Source organism: Spermophilus citellus, assembly GCF_964194105.1.
Source record: "Spermophilus citellus genome assembly, chromosome: 4".
Classification (NCBI taxonomy): Eukaryota; Metazoa; Chordata; class Mammalia; order Rodentia; family Sciuridae; genus Spermophilus; species Spermophilus citellus.
The window spans coordinates 149,065,856-149,085,242 of NC_138185.1; the positions used below are offsets into that span (position 1 = coordinate 149,065,856).

Here is a 19,387-nt window from a genome sequence, read left to right on the forward strand (position 1 = left end):
TTTGTATGAAAAATTATAATGCTCAGACATTTGAATCAATATTATCTAAAAACTCATAAATATATTCAGTTCAACAGAAAAACTACTCTGTTTAAAAAAATTTAAGTCAAGAAAGTAATAGATAAGGACTTTATAAAGGATTAATAATGCCATAGGGAAATGATAACTTGTTAAAACAACAGAGTGACTGGTGAAACTACCATGATTTTAGCCTCTCATATGTACTTAATAACAGCTGTTTTGATTATTTAAAAACTGTGCTCCCAGGTGATATGACTTTTAGGTCTAAGGAATACATACCTATTTGAAAGTCCTCAATAACTGACACTAAAATATTAAGTTTCAATTTTTCTGTTGATTTTACTAAAGGTATCAAAAGATCTGTAAAAATATCACTTGGTACAAGACAGAACAAGATACTCAGAAGAGAATAATCTATTAGAATATAGGGTAATTTTGGAATGTATACTAAAGCCAATTATCACTGGATATTGCTCATCACAGAAGAAACCCAAAGTCATAAACCCATAGATGTTTAGTGAAAAATTAAAGAAATGTTCATCCATTGATGTTCATCATTATGGTTATTTCATTTCTATAACAGGATTATGCTTGGTAAAAATTAGGTCTTAAGGAAAGAAATCCAAACCTATTATGTGTCAGGACTTTATAAGCTCTGTGAGGCAGGGAATGTATCTCGATCACTTTTGTATCCCTAGCACAAAATACATAGTGCCTAGAACCTGTTATGAATTCAGTAATATTTGTGGAAGCAATAAATTGAGAAAACAGACTGAGTTGTGCTATGCTGTCAGGCTGTCCTAGAATTCTCGATCCTCTCACCTTGGTCTGGGTGTGCGCCATCACGCCTGGCTCATACTTTCATATTCTTATATTCTGAAGGCCTTAAACTTTTCCTATCTCTTGACACACAGACAAGAAAAATTTGAATTTTCATCTTCCAAGAAAATGGCTTCCACTTTATATCTAGTTTATCTATTAAAACTCCATTTAAGGGCTGGGGATGTGGCTCAAGCGGTAGCGCACTCGCCTGGCATGCGTGCAGCCCGGGTACGATCCTCAGCACCACATACAAACAAAGATGTTGTGTCCGATGAAAACTATGGGCTGGGGATGTGGCTCAAGTGGTAATGCGTTCACCTGGCATGTGCGGGGGCGCTGGGTTCGATCCTCAGCACCACATAAAAGTAAAATAAAGATCTTGTGTCCACCAAAAAACTGAAAAATAAATATTAAAAAAAAATTCTCTCTTTAAAAAAAAAAACACTCCATTTAAGGCAAAATATTAGCCCCCATTACATATATAAAGATAAAGAGGTACAAAGAGATTAAATTACCTGCCACAAAGCTAATTACTGGCAGAGTCTAATTCTTCTGATTTGAAGAGGAGCTGAAAATAACCTTAAGCTAAATATAAAAAATGATACAGCCCTGGTCAAGATCTAAGGTCAAAAGACATTTTAAGGAAAACCTACTTCCTATTAGAATACACAATACACTATAAGAAAATGTAGATATGCTACAAATGTAATTTCAAAAGTTAATGAAAAAAATAAAAACCAACTTATATCTTACTTACCTGACAGGATATATTACTGACACTAAACCAAGATCAAGATTCAATTAACCCAATAAATAATATCTTCAGTTCCAAAGAAAACAATGTACAAGTTCAGCTTTTTAAGTAGAACTCTTCATAAATCAAAAAATTTGTGCAGGGTTTTAACAATTGTTTGTAAACCAAAGTTTTGTTAAAAAAGTTTTCAGCAACACATGCTTAAAATATTGAAACTATGATTGAATTATTTAGAGAATAGTGTTATGTCAGCAAAATTTTGTTCTTCCTTAAAATCAGCTACATATTGTATTAAAGTAAAACATCTTAATACTGGTGCACATTTCATTACTGGGCCATACATAGTTTACAAATGTTTATAAACATGTATAATAAAGTAAGTAACATTAAGCAAAATAGCATAATGCACACATTTAAAAGAAAACTAAAATTTTCATACTTTAAACACAACGGAATGCTATAAGCTGGGAATACAACTACACAGAGAAATAAAACTACAATTACTGTACCTTGGGAACGCTTTCTTTTAAGACCTGCCGCATCTGTACTCTCCTTATATCCTCTCCATTTGAACAGAGAAGGGAGGGAGAAGGGAGGGAGGTGGTGGACAACTAAGAAAGCAAAAACACTGAGCTTCAAAGTAAATTTAAATGAGTTTTGTCCTTTGGCCTTTTTGATCTAGAATTAACTTTAAAAAAGAGTTGTATTTGACAAACATTATTCTAAATGTTTTATTTATATACTTTTTAGTTAAAATTCAGTAAAGCAAAAATTAGTTTAATGTTTATCAAATATATGCTCTACTTTCACTAAAAAAAACAAAGGCAAATGATAGCTAAATTTATTAGTTACAGTTATGTGATTATCATTTACTGTCTTTGCATAAATAGAATAAAAAATAGAACATGGTATTTTTGAATGTTGAAGAGATTTATAAACTCCATCTTTATACTAAGGTTATTTACTCTCACCAAATTTGTGACTCTGAAACAGCCAACAACTGTACAAATTGAGAATGCAGTGAATAACATTTTAACCTCTAATACAGCTTGTCTAAGAAGACAGCACAGTATACATTTCATTTGATGCTTTCTAGCACTGAAGTGCAGTGGCCCAAGGTCCCCTTCAGAAACAAATGTCTTTTCATAACTCCATTTAAGTGGTTAAAAGACTTTTTAAAAATGAATATTTTAAACAGAAAACCAAATCAGAAACACTTTTAACTATCCCTTTTGGAAAGATTTATTAGTGTTTAGGAATAAAAAGAATATCATTAGTAAAAATGTATGCTGTGACATCTTGAAAGCATTTAACAGACAACATAGAGGAAAGCAAGGCACAGACTTGATATTTGGTAAATCAGTAGATAACCTTAAAGTCAACATGGTCCCTGCCAAACTTTGCTAGCTGTATATATTCATAGATTTATGTTTAAAGTATACAATTATTAAAATCTGTCTGGAATTGAATTTTACACATCAGTTATTTGTGGTTCAGTTGAATAAATAACAATATTTTTGATTTAGTTAAAATTTATGTTCTAATTTTCATGCTCACTCCCTTTTTACATTAATTTGACATTCAAAGGTTAAATACTGCTCAAATAAAAAATTCTTATTATATAATATCAGAATATAACAAATCTGTTGTATATACAGATGTGGTATTATACAAAGATTTGTGCAATAAAGGTATTTTTGGAAATGTTTATGAGGCATTAATAACTATACCTATATACTTAACTATATCTCTAGGTAATTATATGGCTATAAGCACTGCAGACTAGGGCTAAAAGCTGGGTTTCTATGACAGGATTATAAAAAGATTTCAATGTTACAGAGGTAGAATATGACAACTGAAGCAATTTTCATCCCTGAAATGTTTCTTCTTTCATGTGCCTTCTGGTCAGTTATTCAGGAACAGATGTACCACTTAGCCATGAAACAGTTTTAAATTAGGAAATGAAGCTAACACACCAAAGTGGACCAAACTGACATAAACTCAAGAATTTATTATACAGAGAAACAAAAATTAGATTTTATAAATCTAGTAGTAAAACTAACATGAACCAAATACCATCTTATAAAGGTTTTCTTCTCTAAAAGAATAGTAACTTAAAGTAAAAGAATAACACCCCAATATACTGAGAAAGAGAGGAAAAAAGTTTTTTACCCTCAAAATAGAAAAACATTGAAAACATTTCCACAAGTTAAATAGATATGGTTTACCTTCCAAATTTGTTTTCATTTGAACATCATTTATTTTATTTGTCAAATATTTTGTAGCAAAGAGCTTAATTTTTTTCAACCCAAAGCACAGTATTACAGGTATTACCCCAAGTATAGTAGAAGAAAAAAAAGTTTCACTATCAATCCACACAAGGATAGAAAGTACTAATTAACTTGTTTTTCATTTAAAATGAAATTTTAGGGTTAGGGGTGTGGCTTAGTGGTTGAGCACTTTCCTAGAATGTGTGAGGCCCTGGGTGCAAACCCCAGCAATGAGATACATAAATACATACATACATGTTTTAGTTAGTAAATCTTATTAGCAAACATGCATGAACTAAAACTACAAGTGAAAATGTCAATTTATTAAATGGTAATATTAAAAAAATAGTCTTTCAAATATTAGTCTTATACAGCAATGAAAAAGATTTAAAACACTATTGATATTTCCTTACTAATTCACTCTTAAAGAAATTTTCATATAATTCTGAAAGCAGTAAGAATATCCAAAGGGGGTTGGCTGATGACATATTAATCCTTCCAATACAAAAACTCAAGAACCTTTCCCTGTATAAAAGTGGGAAACCTGGAAAACTACAGTCTCTGGAAGGCAGCTTGTGCTTCTCAAATCTGCTAATGATAATGAGAAAACTCCCAGCAATCTTTCTTGGATTTCAGAGAAATTAAGTTAGATAAATTTATAAAAAAATAATAACTAAATGCTAGAAGATAGAAATCTTAATCACCCAAGTAAGAAAAGGAAAGCTGGTTAGAAGGTTACTACACTCCCCATCTTTTAAACTGACTCCTGAAATGCTATTTTCATACTATGGGATATCCTTATCTAGCAAGTGATGGGAATATACACTTTGCCTTCCAAAATGCAAGCTGTTGTAACATCAGAGAGCTGCCAGCATCTGTATGGTCACAGCATTTCAAATTAGCTTGCATTTCAAATTAGCTTTAACTGTAAAAACCCTAACTTTTACTTTAAACTTATCTGTGACTTTATTGTGACTCTTTACAGACAGCATCTAGCTAGGTGTTGCATTCTCATCAAATCTGACAACCTCTGACTTTTAACTGGAGTATTAGTTCACATTTATTATAGTTACAGATGTGGTAAATTCAGGCCAACTATTTTTTTCCCTTGTCTCACCTGTTGTTTCTCTGTTTTTCCCTGTTTTTGGGCTAAGAGTTTTAGTATTTTATTTTAATTCCTCTACTGGCCTTAAAAACAATTCATTTTGGAATAATTTTGGACTTAATAGAAAGTAGGAAAAACAGTACAGGGAGTTACCTACCATATTTCCTTTACCCAGCTTCCACTTATGTTAGCACTGTGTATAATTAAAGTATAATTATCAAAACTAAGAAATTAACTGGTATAGTACTATCAACTAATATACAGTCTTTGTACAGATTTCTCTATTTTTCTACAATGTCTTTTTCTATTCTAGGACCTAATCTAGTATACTATATGGCATTTTATTGTCATGTCTTCTCTTACCTGTGACAAATTTCTCAATCTTTCCTTGTCTTTTATGACTTTGAAGACTATTGGTTAGTTATTTTCTGGAATGGCCCTCAATCTGAGTTTATCAGATGTTTCCTCACTATGGAATTGAGATTATGCATTTTTTGGTCAGAGTGGTGTACAACACTAACCCATGTAGTTCAACTTATTTTTTTCTTTTAAAATTATTGCATGTGCTTGAATGAACTATAAATGAGTAAAAGAGTAATCATTACTAGATTTTACCAAATTCCTTATTTGAAGGTGATTTCTACACCTTATTTCAAGTGAAACTATGAATTTTCATTTGTTAGGCTATAGCTATTTCCTAGGCTATGAGGTAAAGAGAATCAATTTTCATTTTAATTTTCAGAGAGAATCAAGTTTATTTTACTTTGGATATTAGGGATTGAACCCAGGAGTACTTTACCACTGGGTTACAACTCTAGTCCTTTTGTGTTCTTAAATGTTGACACTGGAGTTGCTAAGATTCCAATTAGGTTGCTGAGGCTAGCCTTGAACTTGTGATCCTCCTTGTGCTTCCACCTCCGAGTCACTTGGATTATAGGTATGCACCACTGTGCCTGGCTAAGAACTAAGTTTAGATTCAAGTATTTAAATTACAAAAATTAATTAATGTTTTGTAGGTTATTTTTATTGGGATGGTAGAAAGAGTTATATCAAACTTTCATCAATATCTTTAATTCCATGCTTATGTTGAGACTAATAGGGATATTAATAAGGAGAAAATATTCAACACATCCAATTCATTTGTGACAACAGCTACCCCAACCAGCTAAGGCCAGGAAAAAGAGAGTTATCATTTTATTTTAATGTCTCTGAAGGCAAGAATTTTGTTTAGCTTCTTTGAAATTCCTTAGAGCACTTAGTAAGAGTCCCTGAATATAGTATTCTTAAATGTTTTCATTAAATGGGATTTTCCAGAAAGTCTTATTTTAATTACTCCACTGCACTGTAATCACTGACTCTAGTTATTCCAAAACTCTTTTCAGAATATTTAATATTCATTGTCTACTGTGTTATCTTGTACTTACTTTGTAACTATCCTCACATGTTGTCACTCTCTTCTCTAAAATATTGAAAATTCCTTGAGGGCAAAAAACCTTGTTTATTCTTTCACAAAGGTGCCTACCACAGTACTATTAACTTAAGAAAGCATTCAAATTCTCTTGACAACATGCAGAGTCAAGGCTTTATATGCAAGACAATTAAGGTGAGAAGTTCATTTCCTCCACTGACTAATAAAACATAAAAATTTAAAAGCTTAGAAGTAAGAGCAAAATAATTAAAAGATCATATTTTTTAATCTTTGTAGACAGGATTAAGTTTGAGTTATTTTCCCAATGATGGTAGCTTTTCAGGGGGCTATATTCTTTCCTTAAGACCAGCAATAATTTTCAAATGTACTACAAAATTTCCTATAATCTTCAAAGTCAATGTCACATTTTAATATATAAATGTATGTTTAATATAATACTGAATAACAAAATGATGGAAAATTATGAGTGTTATATTTATTCTGAATTGAATTTGTAATCTGTAGTAACAAAGCATGCTGAATCTTTACCTTTGTGTCATGGCATATTTTAAAAAAATAAAATTTTCTTCTAATGAACCTCAAAGAATCATTATTTTTGATAGACTATAATGTAAAAATGCTTTTATCAGTTTAACCATATTGCTATTACTAATTAGAATTTTACTACTCAATGTATATTTTTAAAGATAACAAAAAACCCCACAATACTATAATATCCTAGGATTGATACATCAAAGACATACACTAAAAAACCTATTTACACAAATAAACCATGTTCTCCTATCAGACTTCTTTAAATTGGGGCACTTTTGAGGAAAACTGAAGAATCTTGCTACATTTAACATCTAAGCAGGGAAAAGAGTAAATGGATATATGAAAGTTTAATTTGAATTGAAAAAAGATTCCAAATAGATAAGACCAGGGATCTACAAGTGAAACAGAGCTGATGATTAACCTCCACAGGATGACAAAGCAAATGGAAAAAAAAAAAAAATGTTTTCAATACGGTATGAGAAAGGAGAACATTGTACTAATATTTTACAGACTTATCCTTTTCCTCCTCCAACCTCTTAGACTTGTTTAATGCACGAGTATTAAGGTGAATTAACATTTTTGAGGTAGAAGACTTAAGAACACATGGGAAAAAATTTCTAAAACTCATAATTCACTAAAGGCAAGGAAACTATTTTATGATAAAATGGGTCCATCTTTGAGATATTAAAAAGTAGGTCTGAGATTTTTCTGGTAGCAGTGATGGGAGGTTATAAAATATTCTAGTTACTAACATAAAACCAGAAGTATACAAAAGTTATTTGTATAAATATTTTTCTTAGAACAAGAATAAAATATTATTTCTATAGCAGTTTGTAGGAATATAGCTATGGTTCTTATACTGAACTTGCTTTGTAATATTGATATATAAAACCTTCATGTTGAATTTTACAGTGAAATAAGGACATATTTGATTCTACAGATAAGAAAATGAGAAAATAAATTTCAAATTCCTAGAATATAATATCTGCACATAACAGAACTATTATACAAATTTGGTAGATTTATTAAGAAGTCACAACTTTTCTCAGTTATACAAACTTTTAACCAAGTAGATACAAAAGATATTTTAATTTGATATAAGCTAAACTGTATAATTTACATGCTCATGTGTGTGTGTGTGTGTGTGTGTGTGTGTGTGTGTGTGTGTATTCAGAAAAAGATAAAAGAATAAAGAGAAGAAAAGAGAAAAAGAGAACTTACTAATAGAAAAAAATTTTCGGCTAATATAAAGCTTATTGTTGTTTTGCCATTACTTGTTATATGAACAATTATTTCCAACCATGTAATTTGTTTTTTCAAGCTGTAGTCTGTGAATTACCTGATCAATATTGAGTTTTTCTGCATTAGAAATGTTTTAGGAGGAAGAAATCTCTCACTTTGTATTTTTTTTCCTCAATTCACTAGGTTCAGTAGGGCTTGCCAAGAAACCTTCCAAATAGAGGCAAGCATGGATGAAGAAACTCTTTAAGGTAAAAATTTAGAGATAGCTATACATTCTAATCTACCTGTACATTTATACTCACCAGAATAGTTGATCCCACTGCCTGCAGTAAATGGAACAATAGAAGTATTTTTAACTTTACCATGCATTTAAAGTTTACTCAAGATTCAGACACATAATGAAAACACAGCAATCTTTGCTACTATTATATTTTTAACTATTGCAAACATATCCAAATACTGAATAAGGATATATAAGGGGCAGACTATTTCGAATTAGCAATTGATATGTTCTCATTGGAGAGACCAGTTAAGAATACACAAAAGCAGTTACAGGTTTTTAAACTTTAGGAAAAGAACCAACATTAACAAAACTGCTTCTTTGATATAATAAGGAATTTTTCTACTAAGTTCAAGGTTTTTTGGATAACTAAAAAACTGCCAAAAAAGACTAATTTAGGGAGTAAAATATATACATATATTTGCAATACATGGTGTTAGTATCATGCAGTGAAACATACATATTTAGTAAAATAAATATTGAGACAGCTCTGAAATTTATAGCAGTTTTTAATTTTAGAATAGTTATCAAATATTTTTAGGGCTGGGGATTATAGCTCAGTGGTACACTGCTTACTTACTATGTTGAGGCTCTAGGTTGGATCCCCATAACCACAAAAAATAAACAAACAAAATTTTATAATTTGTTTTTTAAAGAGAGAGTGAGAGAGGAGAGAGAGAGAGAGAGAATTTTTAATATTTATTTTTAGTTCTCGGCGGACACAACATCTTTGTTGGTATGTGGTGCTGAGGATCGAACCCGGGCCGCACGCATGCCAGGCAAGCGCGCTACCGCTTGAGCCACATCCCCAGCCCAATTTTATAAATTTTAATCCTCCTGAATTACTACTACCGAATTTATAAGCTACTCTTAAACTTTATCAATAATTTACTCAATTTACAGAATGTATTAAATATATTAACTGGTCTTACCATCTTTTCCATCTAAGGATTTTGATACTTCAAGATCAAAATTTTCCTGCATCTGCTGACCCCTAAAACATCTGAGATGTTCTTGCTCAATTAAATTACTTTCTTCTTCTTCTAGAGGCTGCCAAGTACCATCAATAAACCACTGTCCACGCATTACTGGTATTTTATCAGCCTCTGAAAAGAAAAATGATAAAATTATATATTGTAGAATTAAACCACTTAAAATGAGACACAATAATTACAATCTTACTTATTGTTGCTACTGTCACAAAACCAGACTTTCATGACCCAGTATAATCATTTAAAGTTTTAAAATCCAGATTTCAAGCCAGGGTGTATCAGCATAAATTTTACTTCAATATTACACATAAAGATTACTTTAGCAGTAGACAGACAGATAAGCAACTATTTATATAACTGAGGACTTGAGTAACCATAATAAGGAGACTAAAGGGTTAAGAAGTTTCATACAAGGCTTTACTGAGAATTCCAAATATATCGAATATATTGAGATTAAAATCCCAGAACTAGTATTTGGAAATAGTGTGTGTGACATACTTTTTAGGGATCCCTTGAAAGTTATGGGATCCCAGTTAGCACACAGGGGATAAATGAAACTCTTAATAAATTGCTCATCAATTTTAGAAAAAAAAAATCAAGAACAATTTTCTTGAATAACTTTTCTCCAATTAAACACTGTTTCCAAAAGCCTAACTTTTATTTCTGCTGTTAGTTAAGCTATCTTGCTTGAATCCTTAAAGTTTTAAAATAAAGGAAAAATAAATCAGAATAAAAATAACAAAACTCTAAGAGTAAAAAGCAAAATGAAAAAAACTATGTAGGGAGCTGGTGATTTAACCGTATAAAGAGAAATCATTTCAACTTAACTTAAATTTAAACATATATATTAGGAAATATCTTAAGGACATAAAGAACAACATATATTATCTTAAACTCTTTTTTTAAAAATATTTATTTATTCTTTTAGTTTTCGGCGGACACAACATCTTTGTATGTGGTGCTGAGGATTGAACCTGGGCCGCACGCATGCCAGACGAGCGCGCTACCGCTTGAGCCACATCCCCAGCCCAACATATATTATCTTAAACTCTCTGCACTAATCACACTTTTAACAAGAAAATTGGTACTGCTCATTTTCAACCATAGGTTAAGGTGAATGTATTGATCTATTAAAATCATTAGGAAACTAGAATTTTAACACAAGAGATACAAATATAAAAATCAAAGAAAACCCTTGTAATCATAATTATAAATGTCAGCATGAACTAAGGATGCATTTTTTAAAAAAAGTTCAAGCTAGAGAAGTCTAGAAACAAAGACTGAATATGTGAGCACCCCCCGCCCCCCCAATATAAAGATCTCCAAATATTTCTCACAAGAATCCAAGTCTCCTTTATAAAATAGCTAATTCTAGGTTTGGAACAGGAAATGAACAAGGTGATTTTGAAACATCTGACCCCACTAGATTTGAACTATGATGTTAAAATTTTCTTATGTTTTTCTGTTGCTTCCTGCATTCTCCAATATTCTGCTATAGTAATTCTGCTATGTGGTGGTGTTTGCTAATATTTAGTGCATACAAAAAACATTGTAACTTCATTGTAAATTATGACTTTTAATATTATAAGTGTACTCTGTCAAGTTTTTTTTTTTAAACCTAGATTCTACTTTATTTATCAACCCCTGATTTCTTATTATTTCCATTTGCCTGTGATACTCTTTATTTATCTTTTGTGTACTGGCGATTAAACCCAGAGGCACTCAATCAATGAACTATACCCTCAGTCCTTTTTATTTTTTATTTTGAGACAGGATCTCACTAAGTTGCTGAGGTAGGCCTTGGAACTTGGGATCCTCCTGCCTCAGCCTCCCGAGTCACTGGGATTATAGGCATACATCTCTATACTTGGCTACATCCCTTTAAATCTTTTTTTTTAATCACATTTTTAGACATGTCTCTTGTTTATAACATCCAATTGGGTTTTGCTTTATGATGTCATTTGAAAATATTTTTCTTTTGAATAAGTCCATTAATGTTTATATGGCTATGTAATTTTGATATAGCTATATTATATTTGAACTCAACTCTTATTCTTTTATAATTGCCAAATTTATCATTCATACTTTAAAAAAATATTTTTTAGTTGTCAATGGACTTGTATTTTTTTATATGCAGTGCTGAGACTCAAACCCAGTGTCTCATACATGCTAGGCAAGCGCTCTACCACTGAGCCACCACCCCAGCCCCTCTTTTTTTCTCTATATGGTATTTTTGTGGTTTTGTACTTTCTTTTGGTCTAAGAAAGATCTGCATTTTTGTTCTAGTGTATACCTTTGTGTGTGTCAAATCTCCTTTTTGCTTACTTAACCTTTTATTATTTGGTCTGTCCATTTATATGATAATATGACTCCAACGTACTCTGTATACAATAGAGAATTATATTATTCTATTTTTATTTTCCCTTTGTAAGAACATATAACAATTATACTCATGTCCCAACCACTGTTTCAGTCTTGGATTTATATTTAAGTATGTTAAATTTTTACTAAGTAGTCTCTAAACTCTTACACATTCAAACTGCACTTGCCTGCACTTTAGAGTTGTAAAAAATGATGTTCTACTGTAGCTTTCTTTTGAATATTGTTCTTAAGGAATCTGATTTTCTAATTTTCCTTTATTTCTCTAATTTTCCTTTACTAGTAGTGAGATACTTTTTCTCCTTGCATCATGATTTAATTAGTTCTGTTCTACTGACTTTTATTCTTCAGGGACTAATTAAATCCAAGGAAATTTTAAGTGTTTGGGTCTTCTTTTGCCTGTAGTTTAACTACTCTTTCTCTAAAGTTTTCTTTCTTGCTTGCTTGCTTTATTTATTTATTTACTTCTTTCTGTATCTCATTTCATTCTTTTAGCTGTTTTCCTTCTTTTCATCAATGGTCTCAAGTAGATTTTTTTTTTTTTTTTTTTTTTTGTGGTGCTGGAGATTGAACTAGGGCCTTGTGTCTTGTGTTTGCAAGGCAAGCACTCTGCCAACTGAGCTACATCCCCAGTCCTCCAATTAAATTTTTATTTTAATTTAATCTCCCCTGGATATAATGTGGCTTTACTTTTGAGGGTGTGTGGGGGGGTGCCTGTGGGGGATTGAACTCAGGGCCTTGCACCTGACCTGCTAGGCAAGTGCTCCAGCACTCAGCTACATCCCTATGCCCAGCTTTGCCTTTTTCTTCAATTTCTTTTGAATTTAATCAAACATGTCACAGTTCTTCCTTTTTTTGTAGTCTCTTAGATTTTCAATTTTTGCTTCTACGTGGTATTTTGTTTTGAGTATGTCCATAAGTTAGCTTGAGAATATTTTGTTAGGTTGGAACACTGACATATAGGTTCCTTTTGTTTTGTGTTTGCTTTTTGGGGGAAGAATTTCTACCAAATGAAATGCTTTCATTCACATTTTTCTGTTTTTTTTTTTTTTTTTCTTAAAATAGCTTTGTATAGCATTTAATTCATTCTATTCTTGGCCATTTTGTGGGCAGAGTTCTCAGTTTAAGAATCTTTGCTTCTTCACACTGGAAAGGGGCCCCTCTAACAGACAATGTCAGGGTGGAGTTGGGGGGATGTGCCTTGTTTCTCTTTTATCTCTCTAGGGCCCTTCCCTTTTGTCCTTACTTCCTTCTTTCCTTTCACTACCATGCTTTTCTTCATCTCCTTTTCCAGGAGCACTACTTCTCAGTTGCTGCTACTTCTGGTCCCTCTCACTTCCCCTTCCCCTCCCTCACACACCTTCCCTGTAGCTAATTATAGGATTTGTATTTTAGCAGTTACTGTTGGTACTCTCTCTCTTTGGGCGACTGTGGTTTATGTTAACCTATCTCCCCTCTCCTCTTCATTGCTTCTTAGGCCTCCTCTTGCCTACTCTTCACATTCACAGGCTTATAGCAGCAACAGGAACTGTTTTAACTTGATGTTTGTTTACATAAAGGTAATGAAAAATTCATGGTACCTATATCATAGGAATGTTGAAGGTGTGAGGAATATCCTTTTTGGTCTTATGGTTCTTTGTCAAGACACTGGAGAGATTTAGATTTGGACAACTGATAAACCCAGCCCAATTCCCTCTTAAGATTAGGAGCCATCTCACCAAAAGGCATGAAAAGCTAATTTCGGTTTGCTATAAATTACTGCGATTTCTAAACTTGCTTGGAATGCCTGCCCGTGCCTTGAATTCATGCCTGGCTCTCCCTGACCAGATAACGACGCTCTCTGAAGCTCTAATGACCCTCATAAATTCTGATGTCAGGGCCCGCTAAAATATTAACTAGCCTTTCTGCTATGCTTGTCAAAATTTTGTTATCTGTAAGTTCTCAAAGCCCGCTTCACGTAAATTTCTGTGCTATAAAGCTGTGCTCCAAGCTAAGGGGCTGTCTTCTGTTCCTGCCCGGCTGGTCGAAATTATAAGCTTGCTTTAATTTGATTTCAATTGGAGTCCATGGTCTTTGCATCGTGGTCTAACACAACTGCTTCCATTGCCTTTCAGATCAAGAAGCTCAACTAATTTAATCTTAATAATCTTAAATTATAGTTTTTTTATTTCCCAATAAGCTGAGTCAATGAAACTAAATCAACTGCCCAAAAGCACATAAATGGCAATGTGTAAAACAAGATTCCAACCTAAACTGACTCCTAACTTCTTCAAGTTATTTTAAACTATGCAACTTTCCAAATAGAAAAGCACCCCGTTAGCTCTCTCCCAGGGTACACAGGTTCTTTAGTTGTGCTGAACCACAAATAATTATGGAACACATTCAATTCCTAGAAAAAACCAAAACAAAACACAAATCTGTTCCTCAACCTGTATTCCCTATTTTAGTGAAGGGAATGCTGACTGTATTTAGCTGATTGATCAAGTCAGAAAACTTGGAGTCATCCAAATTTGCCCTCCTTAAATGCTTTTTTACAACTAAACTGGACACTAAGCTGTGTTTACTGTGTCACTCGAAAACTTATCCCTTATTAGGTAGGCTTCAGTCTAATCCAAGTATGCACTCCCACTTTTTACTTGTTTAATTTCAGAAGCAATTGTGTCACCTGTATGCCTTGAATTTCTGAACTAAGTCACTTACAAAGGATGGTAATTCCTCCTGTGAATAACAAGCCATAGTACCTACCACATAGCCTTGGACTTTGGACAGCTACACTTCTTTCATGTGGCGAGAACTGTACTCATTTAAGACACTATCATTTTGGCTTTTTTATAATGTTTTATAGAACCTACTGCTAACTGATATACACCTGCACATATATAGTTTTTAAATGTAACATCACTTTGTAGTTACAGATTGGGACCAGAGAAAAATTTTGCTCAGGATTAACTGATGCAAAGAATAAATTTGAACAAGATATCCAAAATATTGCTTTTTTTTTTAGTTTATAACAATAGTCACTGAAAGTCAATTTAAACTTAATGTAAAGACCAACACTTACAAAAAGCATTTATCAGAAAAAAAACTGAAGTCATTATTGTAATTATAATTTTAGCAAAACATAAAGAAGGCCTTTATTGGAATTTAAACAATAAAGAAAGGCCTTTATTGGAATTTTAAAAAAAAAAGGACAAGAGTTCTTTTTTTTAATTGGTTGTTCAAAACCTTACAAAGTTCTTGACATATCATATTTCATATATTAGCTTCAAGTGGGTTATGAACTCCCATTTTTACCCCAAATACAGATTGCAGAATCACATCGGTTACACATCCACATTTTTACATAATGCCATACTAGTAACTGTTGTATTCTGCTACCTTTCCTATCCTCTACTATCCCCCCCCTCCCTCCCATCTTCTCTCTCTACCCCATCTACTGTAATTCATTTCTCTCCTTGTTTATTTTCCCATTCCCCTCACAACCTCTTATATGTAATTTTGTATAGCAATGAGGGTCTCCCTTCATTTCCATGCAATTTCCCTTTTCTCTCCCTTTCCCTCCCATCTCATGTCTCTGTTTAATGTTAATCTTTTCTTCCTGCTCTTCCTCCCTGCTCTGTTCATAGTTGCTCTCATTATATCAAAGAAGACATTTGGTATTTGTTTTTTAGGGATTGGCTAGCTTCACTAAGCATAATCTGCTCTAGTGCCATCCATTTCCCTGCGAATTCCATGATTTTGTCTGCGTAATACGCCATGGTGTATAGATCCCACATTTTTTAAATCCATTCATCCATTGAAGGGCATCTGGGTTGGTTCCACAGTCTAGCTACTGTGAATTGTGCTGCTATGAACATCAATGTGGCAGTATCCCTGTAGTACGCTCTTTTAAGGTCTTCAGGGAATAGTCCAAGAAGGGCAATAGCTGGGTCAAATGGTGGTTCCATTCCCATTTTTCCCAGGAATCTCCATACTGCTTTCCATATTGGCTGCACCAATTTGCAGTCCCACCAGCAATGTACAAGAGTACCCTTTTCCCCACATCCTCGCCAGCACTTGTTGTTGTTTGACTTGATAATAGCTGCCAATCTTACTGGAGTGAGATGTTATCTTAGGGTGGTTTTGATTTGCATTTCTCTGACTGCTAGAGATGGTGAGCATTTTTTCATGTACTTGTTGATTAATTGTATATCCTCCTCTGAGAAGTGTCTGTTTAGGTCCTTGGCCCATTTGTTGATTGGGTTATTTGTTATCTTACTGTCTAATTTTTTGAGTTCTTTGTATACTCTGGATATTAGGGCTCTATCTGAAGTGTGAGGAGTAAAAATTTGTTCCCATGATGTAGGCTCCCTATTTACCTCTCTTATTGTTTCTCTTGCTGAGAAAAAACTTTTTAGTTTAAGTAAGTCCCATTTGTTGATTCTTGCTATTAACTCTTGTGCTATGGGTGTCCTATTAAGGAATTTTGAGCCCGACCCCACAATATGTAGATCGGAGCCAACTTTTTCTTCTATCAGATGCAGAGTCTCTGATTTGATATCAAGCTCCTTGATCCATTTTGAGTTAACTTTTGTGCATGGTGAGAGGAGGGGATTCAGTTTCATTTTGTTGCATATGGATTTCCAGTTTTCCCAACACCATTTGTTGAAGATGCTATCCTTCCTCCATTGCATGCTTTTAGCCCCTTTATCAAATATAAGAGAGTTGTAACTTTGTGGATTAGTCTCTGTGTCCTCTATTCTGTACCATTGGTCCACCCGCCTGTTTTGGTACCAGTACCATGCTGTTTTTGTTACTATTGCTCTATAATATAGTTTGAAATCTGGTATCGCTATACTGCCTGATTCATCTTCCTGCTTAGAATTGCTTTTGCTATTCTGGGTCTTTTATTTTTCCATATGAATTTAATGATTGCCTTATCTATTTCTACAAGCAATGCCATTGGGATTTTGATTGGCATTGCATTAAACCTATAGAGAACTTTTGGTAATATCGCCATTTTGATGATGTTAGTTCTGCCTATCCATGAACAGGGTATATTTTTCCATCTTCTAAGATCTTCTTCTACTTCTCTCTTTAGGGTTCTGTAGTTTTCATTGTATAAATCTTTCACCTCTTTTGTTAGGTTGATTCCCAAGTATTTTATTTTTTTTGAGGATATTGTGAATGGAGTGTTTTTCCTCATTTCCGTTTCAGAAGTTTTGTCGCTGATATACAGAAATGCCTTTGATTTATGTGTGTTGATTTTATATCCTGCCACTTTGCTGAATTCATTTATTAGTTCTAGTAGTTTCTTTGTAGACCCTTTTGGGTCTTCTAGGTATAGAATCATGTCATCTGCAAATAGTGATAATTTAAGTTCTTCTTTTCCAATTCTTATGCCTTTAATTTCTTTCGTCTTGTCTAATTGCTCTGGCCAGTGTTTCAAGAACTATATTGAATAGAAGTGGTGATAGAGGGCATCCCTGTCTTGTTCCAGATTTTAGAGGGAATGCCTTTAACTTTTGTCCATTCAGAATGATGCTAGCCTGAGGCTTAGCATAAATAGCTTTTACATGTCAAGGTAGGTTCCTGTTATCCCTAGTTTTTCTAATGTTTTGAACATAAAGGGATGCTGTACTTTGTCGAATGCTTTTTCTGCATCTATCAAGATGATCATACGGTTCTTATCTTTAAGTCTATCGATGTGGTGAATAACATTTATTGATTTCCATATATTGAACCATCCTTGCATCCCAGGGATGAATCCTACTTGATCATGGTGCACAATTTTTTTGATGTATTTTTGTATTCGATTCGCCAGAATTTTATTGAGGATTTTTGCATCTAGGTTCATTAGAGATATTGGTCTGTAGTTTTCTTTCTTTGAGGTGTCTTTGTCTGGCTTTGGAATCAGGGTGATGTTGGCCTCACAGAATGAATTTGGAAGAGGCTCCCTCTTTTTCTATTTCCTGAAATAACTTGAAAAGTATTGGTATCAATTCTTCTTTAAAGGTTTTGTAAAACTCCGCTGTACACCCATCCGGTCCTGGGCTTTTCTTGGTTGGTAGTCTTTTGATGGCTTCTTCAATTTCATCCATTGATATTGGTCTGTTCAAATTGTGTGTATCCTCCTGACTCAGTCTGGGCAAATCATATGACTTTAGAAATTTATCAATGTCTTCACTATCTTCTATTTTATTGGAATATAGGTTTTCAAAATAATTTCTAATTGTCTTCTGTATTTCTGTAGCATCTGTTGTGATATTGCCTTTTTCATCCCGTATGTTAGTAATTTGAGTTCTCTCTCTTCTTCTCTTCGTTAGCATGGCTAAGGGTCTGTCAATCTTATTTATTTTTTCGAAGAACCAACTTTTAGTTTTGTTAAGTTTTTCAATAGTTTCTTTTGTTTCAATTTCGTTGATTTCTGCTCTGATTTTAATTATTTCTTGCCTTCTGCTGCATTTGCTATTGTTTTGCTCTTCCTTTTCTAGGGCTTTGAGATGAAGTGTGAGCTCATTTATTTGTTGGTTTTTTCCTTTTTTTGAGGAATGACCTCCAGGCGATGAATTTCCCTCTTAAAACTGCTTTCATTGTGTCCCATAGATTCTGGTATGTTGTGTCTGTATTTTCATTTATCTCTAACAATTTTTTGATTTCTTCCTTTATGTCTTCTGTAACCCCTTGATCATTCAGTAACATATTGTTCATTTTCCATGTGATATAGGATTTTCCCTTCCTTCTTTTATCATTGATTTCCAGTTTCATTCCATTATGATCAGATAAAATGCATGGTATTATCTGCACCCCTTTATATTTACTGAGGGTTGCCCTATGGCATAATATATGGTCTATTTTTGAGAAGGATCCATGTGCTGCTTAGAAAAAAGTATATCCACTTGATGATGGTTGATATATTCTATATATGTCAGTTAAGTCTAGGTTATTGATTGTGATATTGAGTTCTATAGTTTCTTTATTCAACTTTTGTTTGGAGGATCTGTCCAATGGTGAGAGAGGTGTGTTAAAGTCACCCATGATTATTGTGGTCTATTTGATTCTTGAACTTGAGGAGAATTTGTTTTATGAACTTCTCAGTACCATTATTTGGTGCATAAATATTGATAATTGTTATATCTTGTTGGTGAATGGTTCCTTTTAACAGTATGCAATGTCCTTCTTATTCCTTTGGATTAACTTAGTCTTGAAGTTGATTTTATTCGATATGAGGATGACCACCCCTGCTTGCTTGCAAGGACCGTGTGCGTGGTATATTTTTTCCCAACCTTTCACCTTCAGCCTGTGTATGTCTTTTCCAGTCAGGTGTGTCTCCTGGAGGCAGCATATTGTTGGATTTGTTTTTTTAATCCATCTTACCAGCCTATGTCGCATTATTGGAGAGTTTAAACCATTAACGTTTAGAGTTACTATTGATATATGGTTTGTACTTCCATCCATGTTTGATTATTTATCTCTTTTTTTTTTTAAATTTGGTTTGTTTCTCCATGATTAGCTTTCCCCCCGCTGTCTGTCTTTACTGAGGTACTTCCCCTGTTGGCTTTGGTTATTGTTTTTCATTT

At 33.2% G+C, this 19,387-nt stretch overlaps 1 protein-coding gene across 5 annotated transcripts in view; it reads right to left on the reverse strand.

The window, feature by feature from the left end:
* DDHD1 (DDHD domain containing 1) overlaps positions 1-19,387 on the reverse strand; it is an 82,333-nt gene that overhangs the window by 36,144 nt on the left and 26,802 nt on the right. For 2 of the 5 annotated variants that reach the window (XM_081288773.1, XM_081288775.1), the window contains exons 2-4: positions 9,390-9,563; positions 8,480-8,500; positions 2,107-2,208 (exon numbers count right to left, since the gene is read on the reverse strand). In XM_081288773.1, coding sequence (XP_081144899.1) covers positions 2,107-2,208; positions 8,480-8,500; positions 9,390-9,563 — 297 coding nt within the window. The remainder of the gene's footprint in view (positions 1-2,106; positions 2,209-8,479; positions 8,501-9,389; positions 9,564-19,387) is intronic. The other 3 variants (XM_081288776.1, XM_081288777.1, XM_081288774.1) reach the window with 2 other exon arrangements.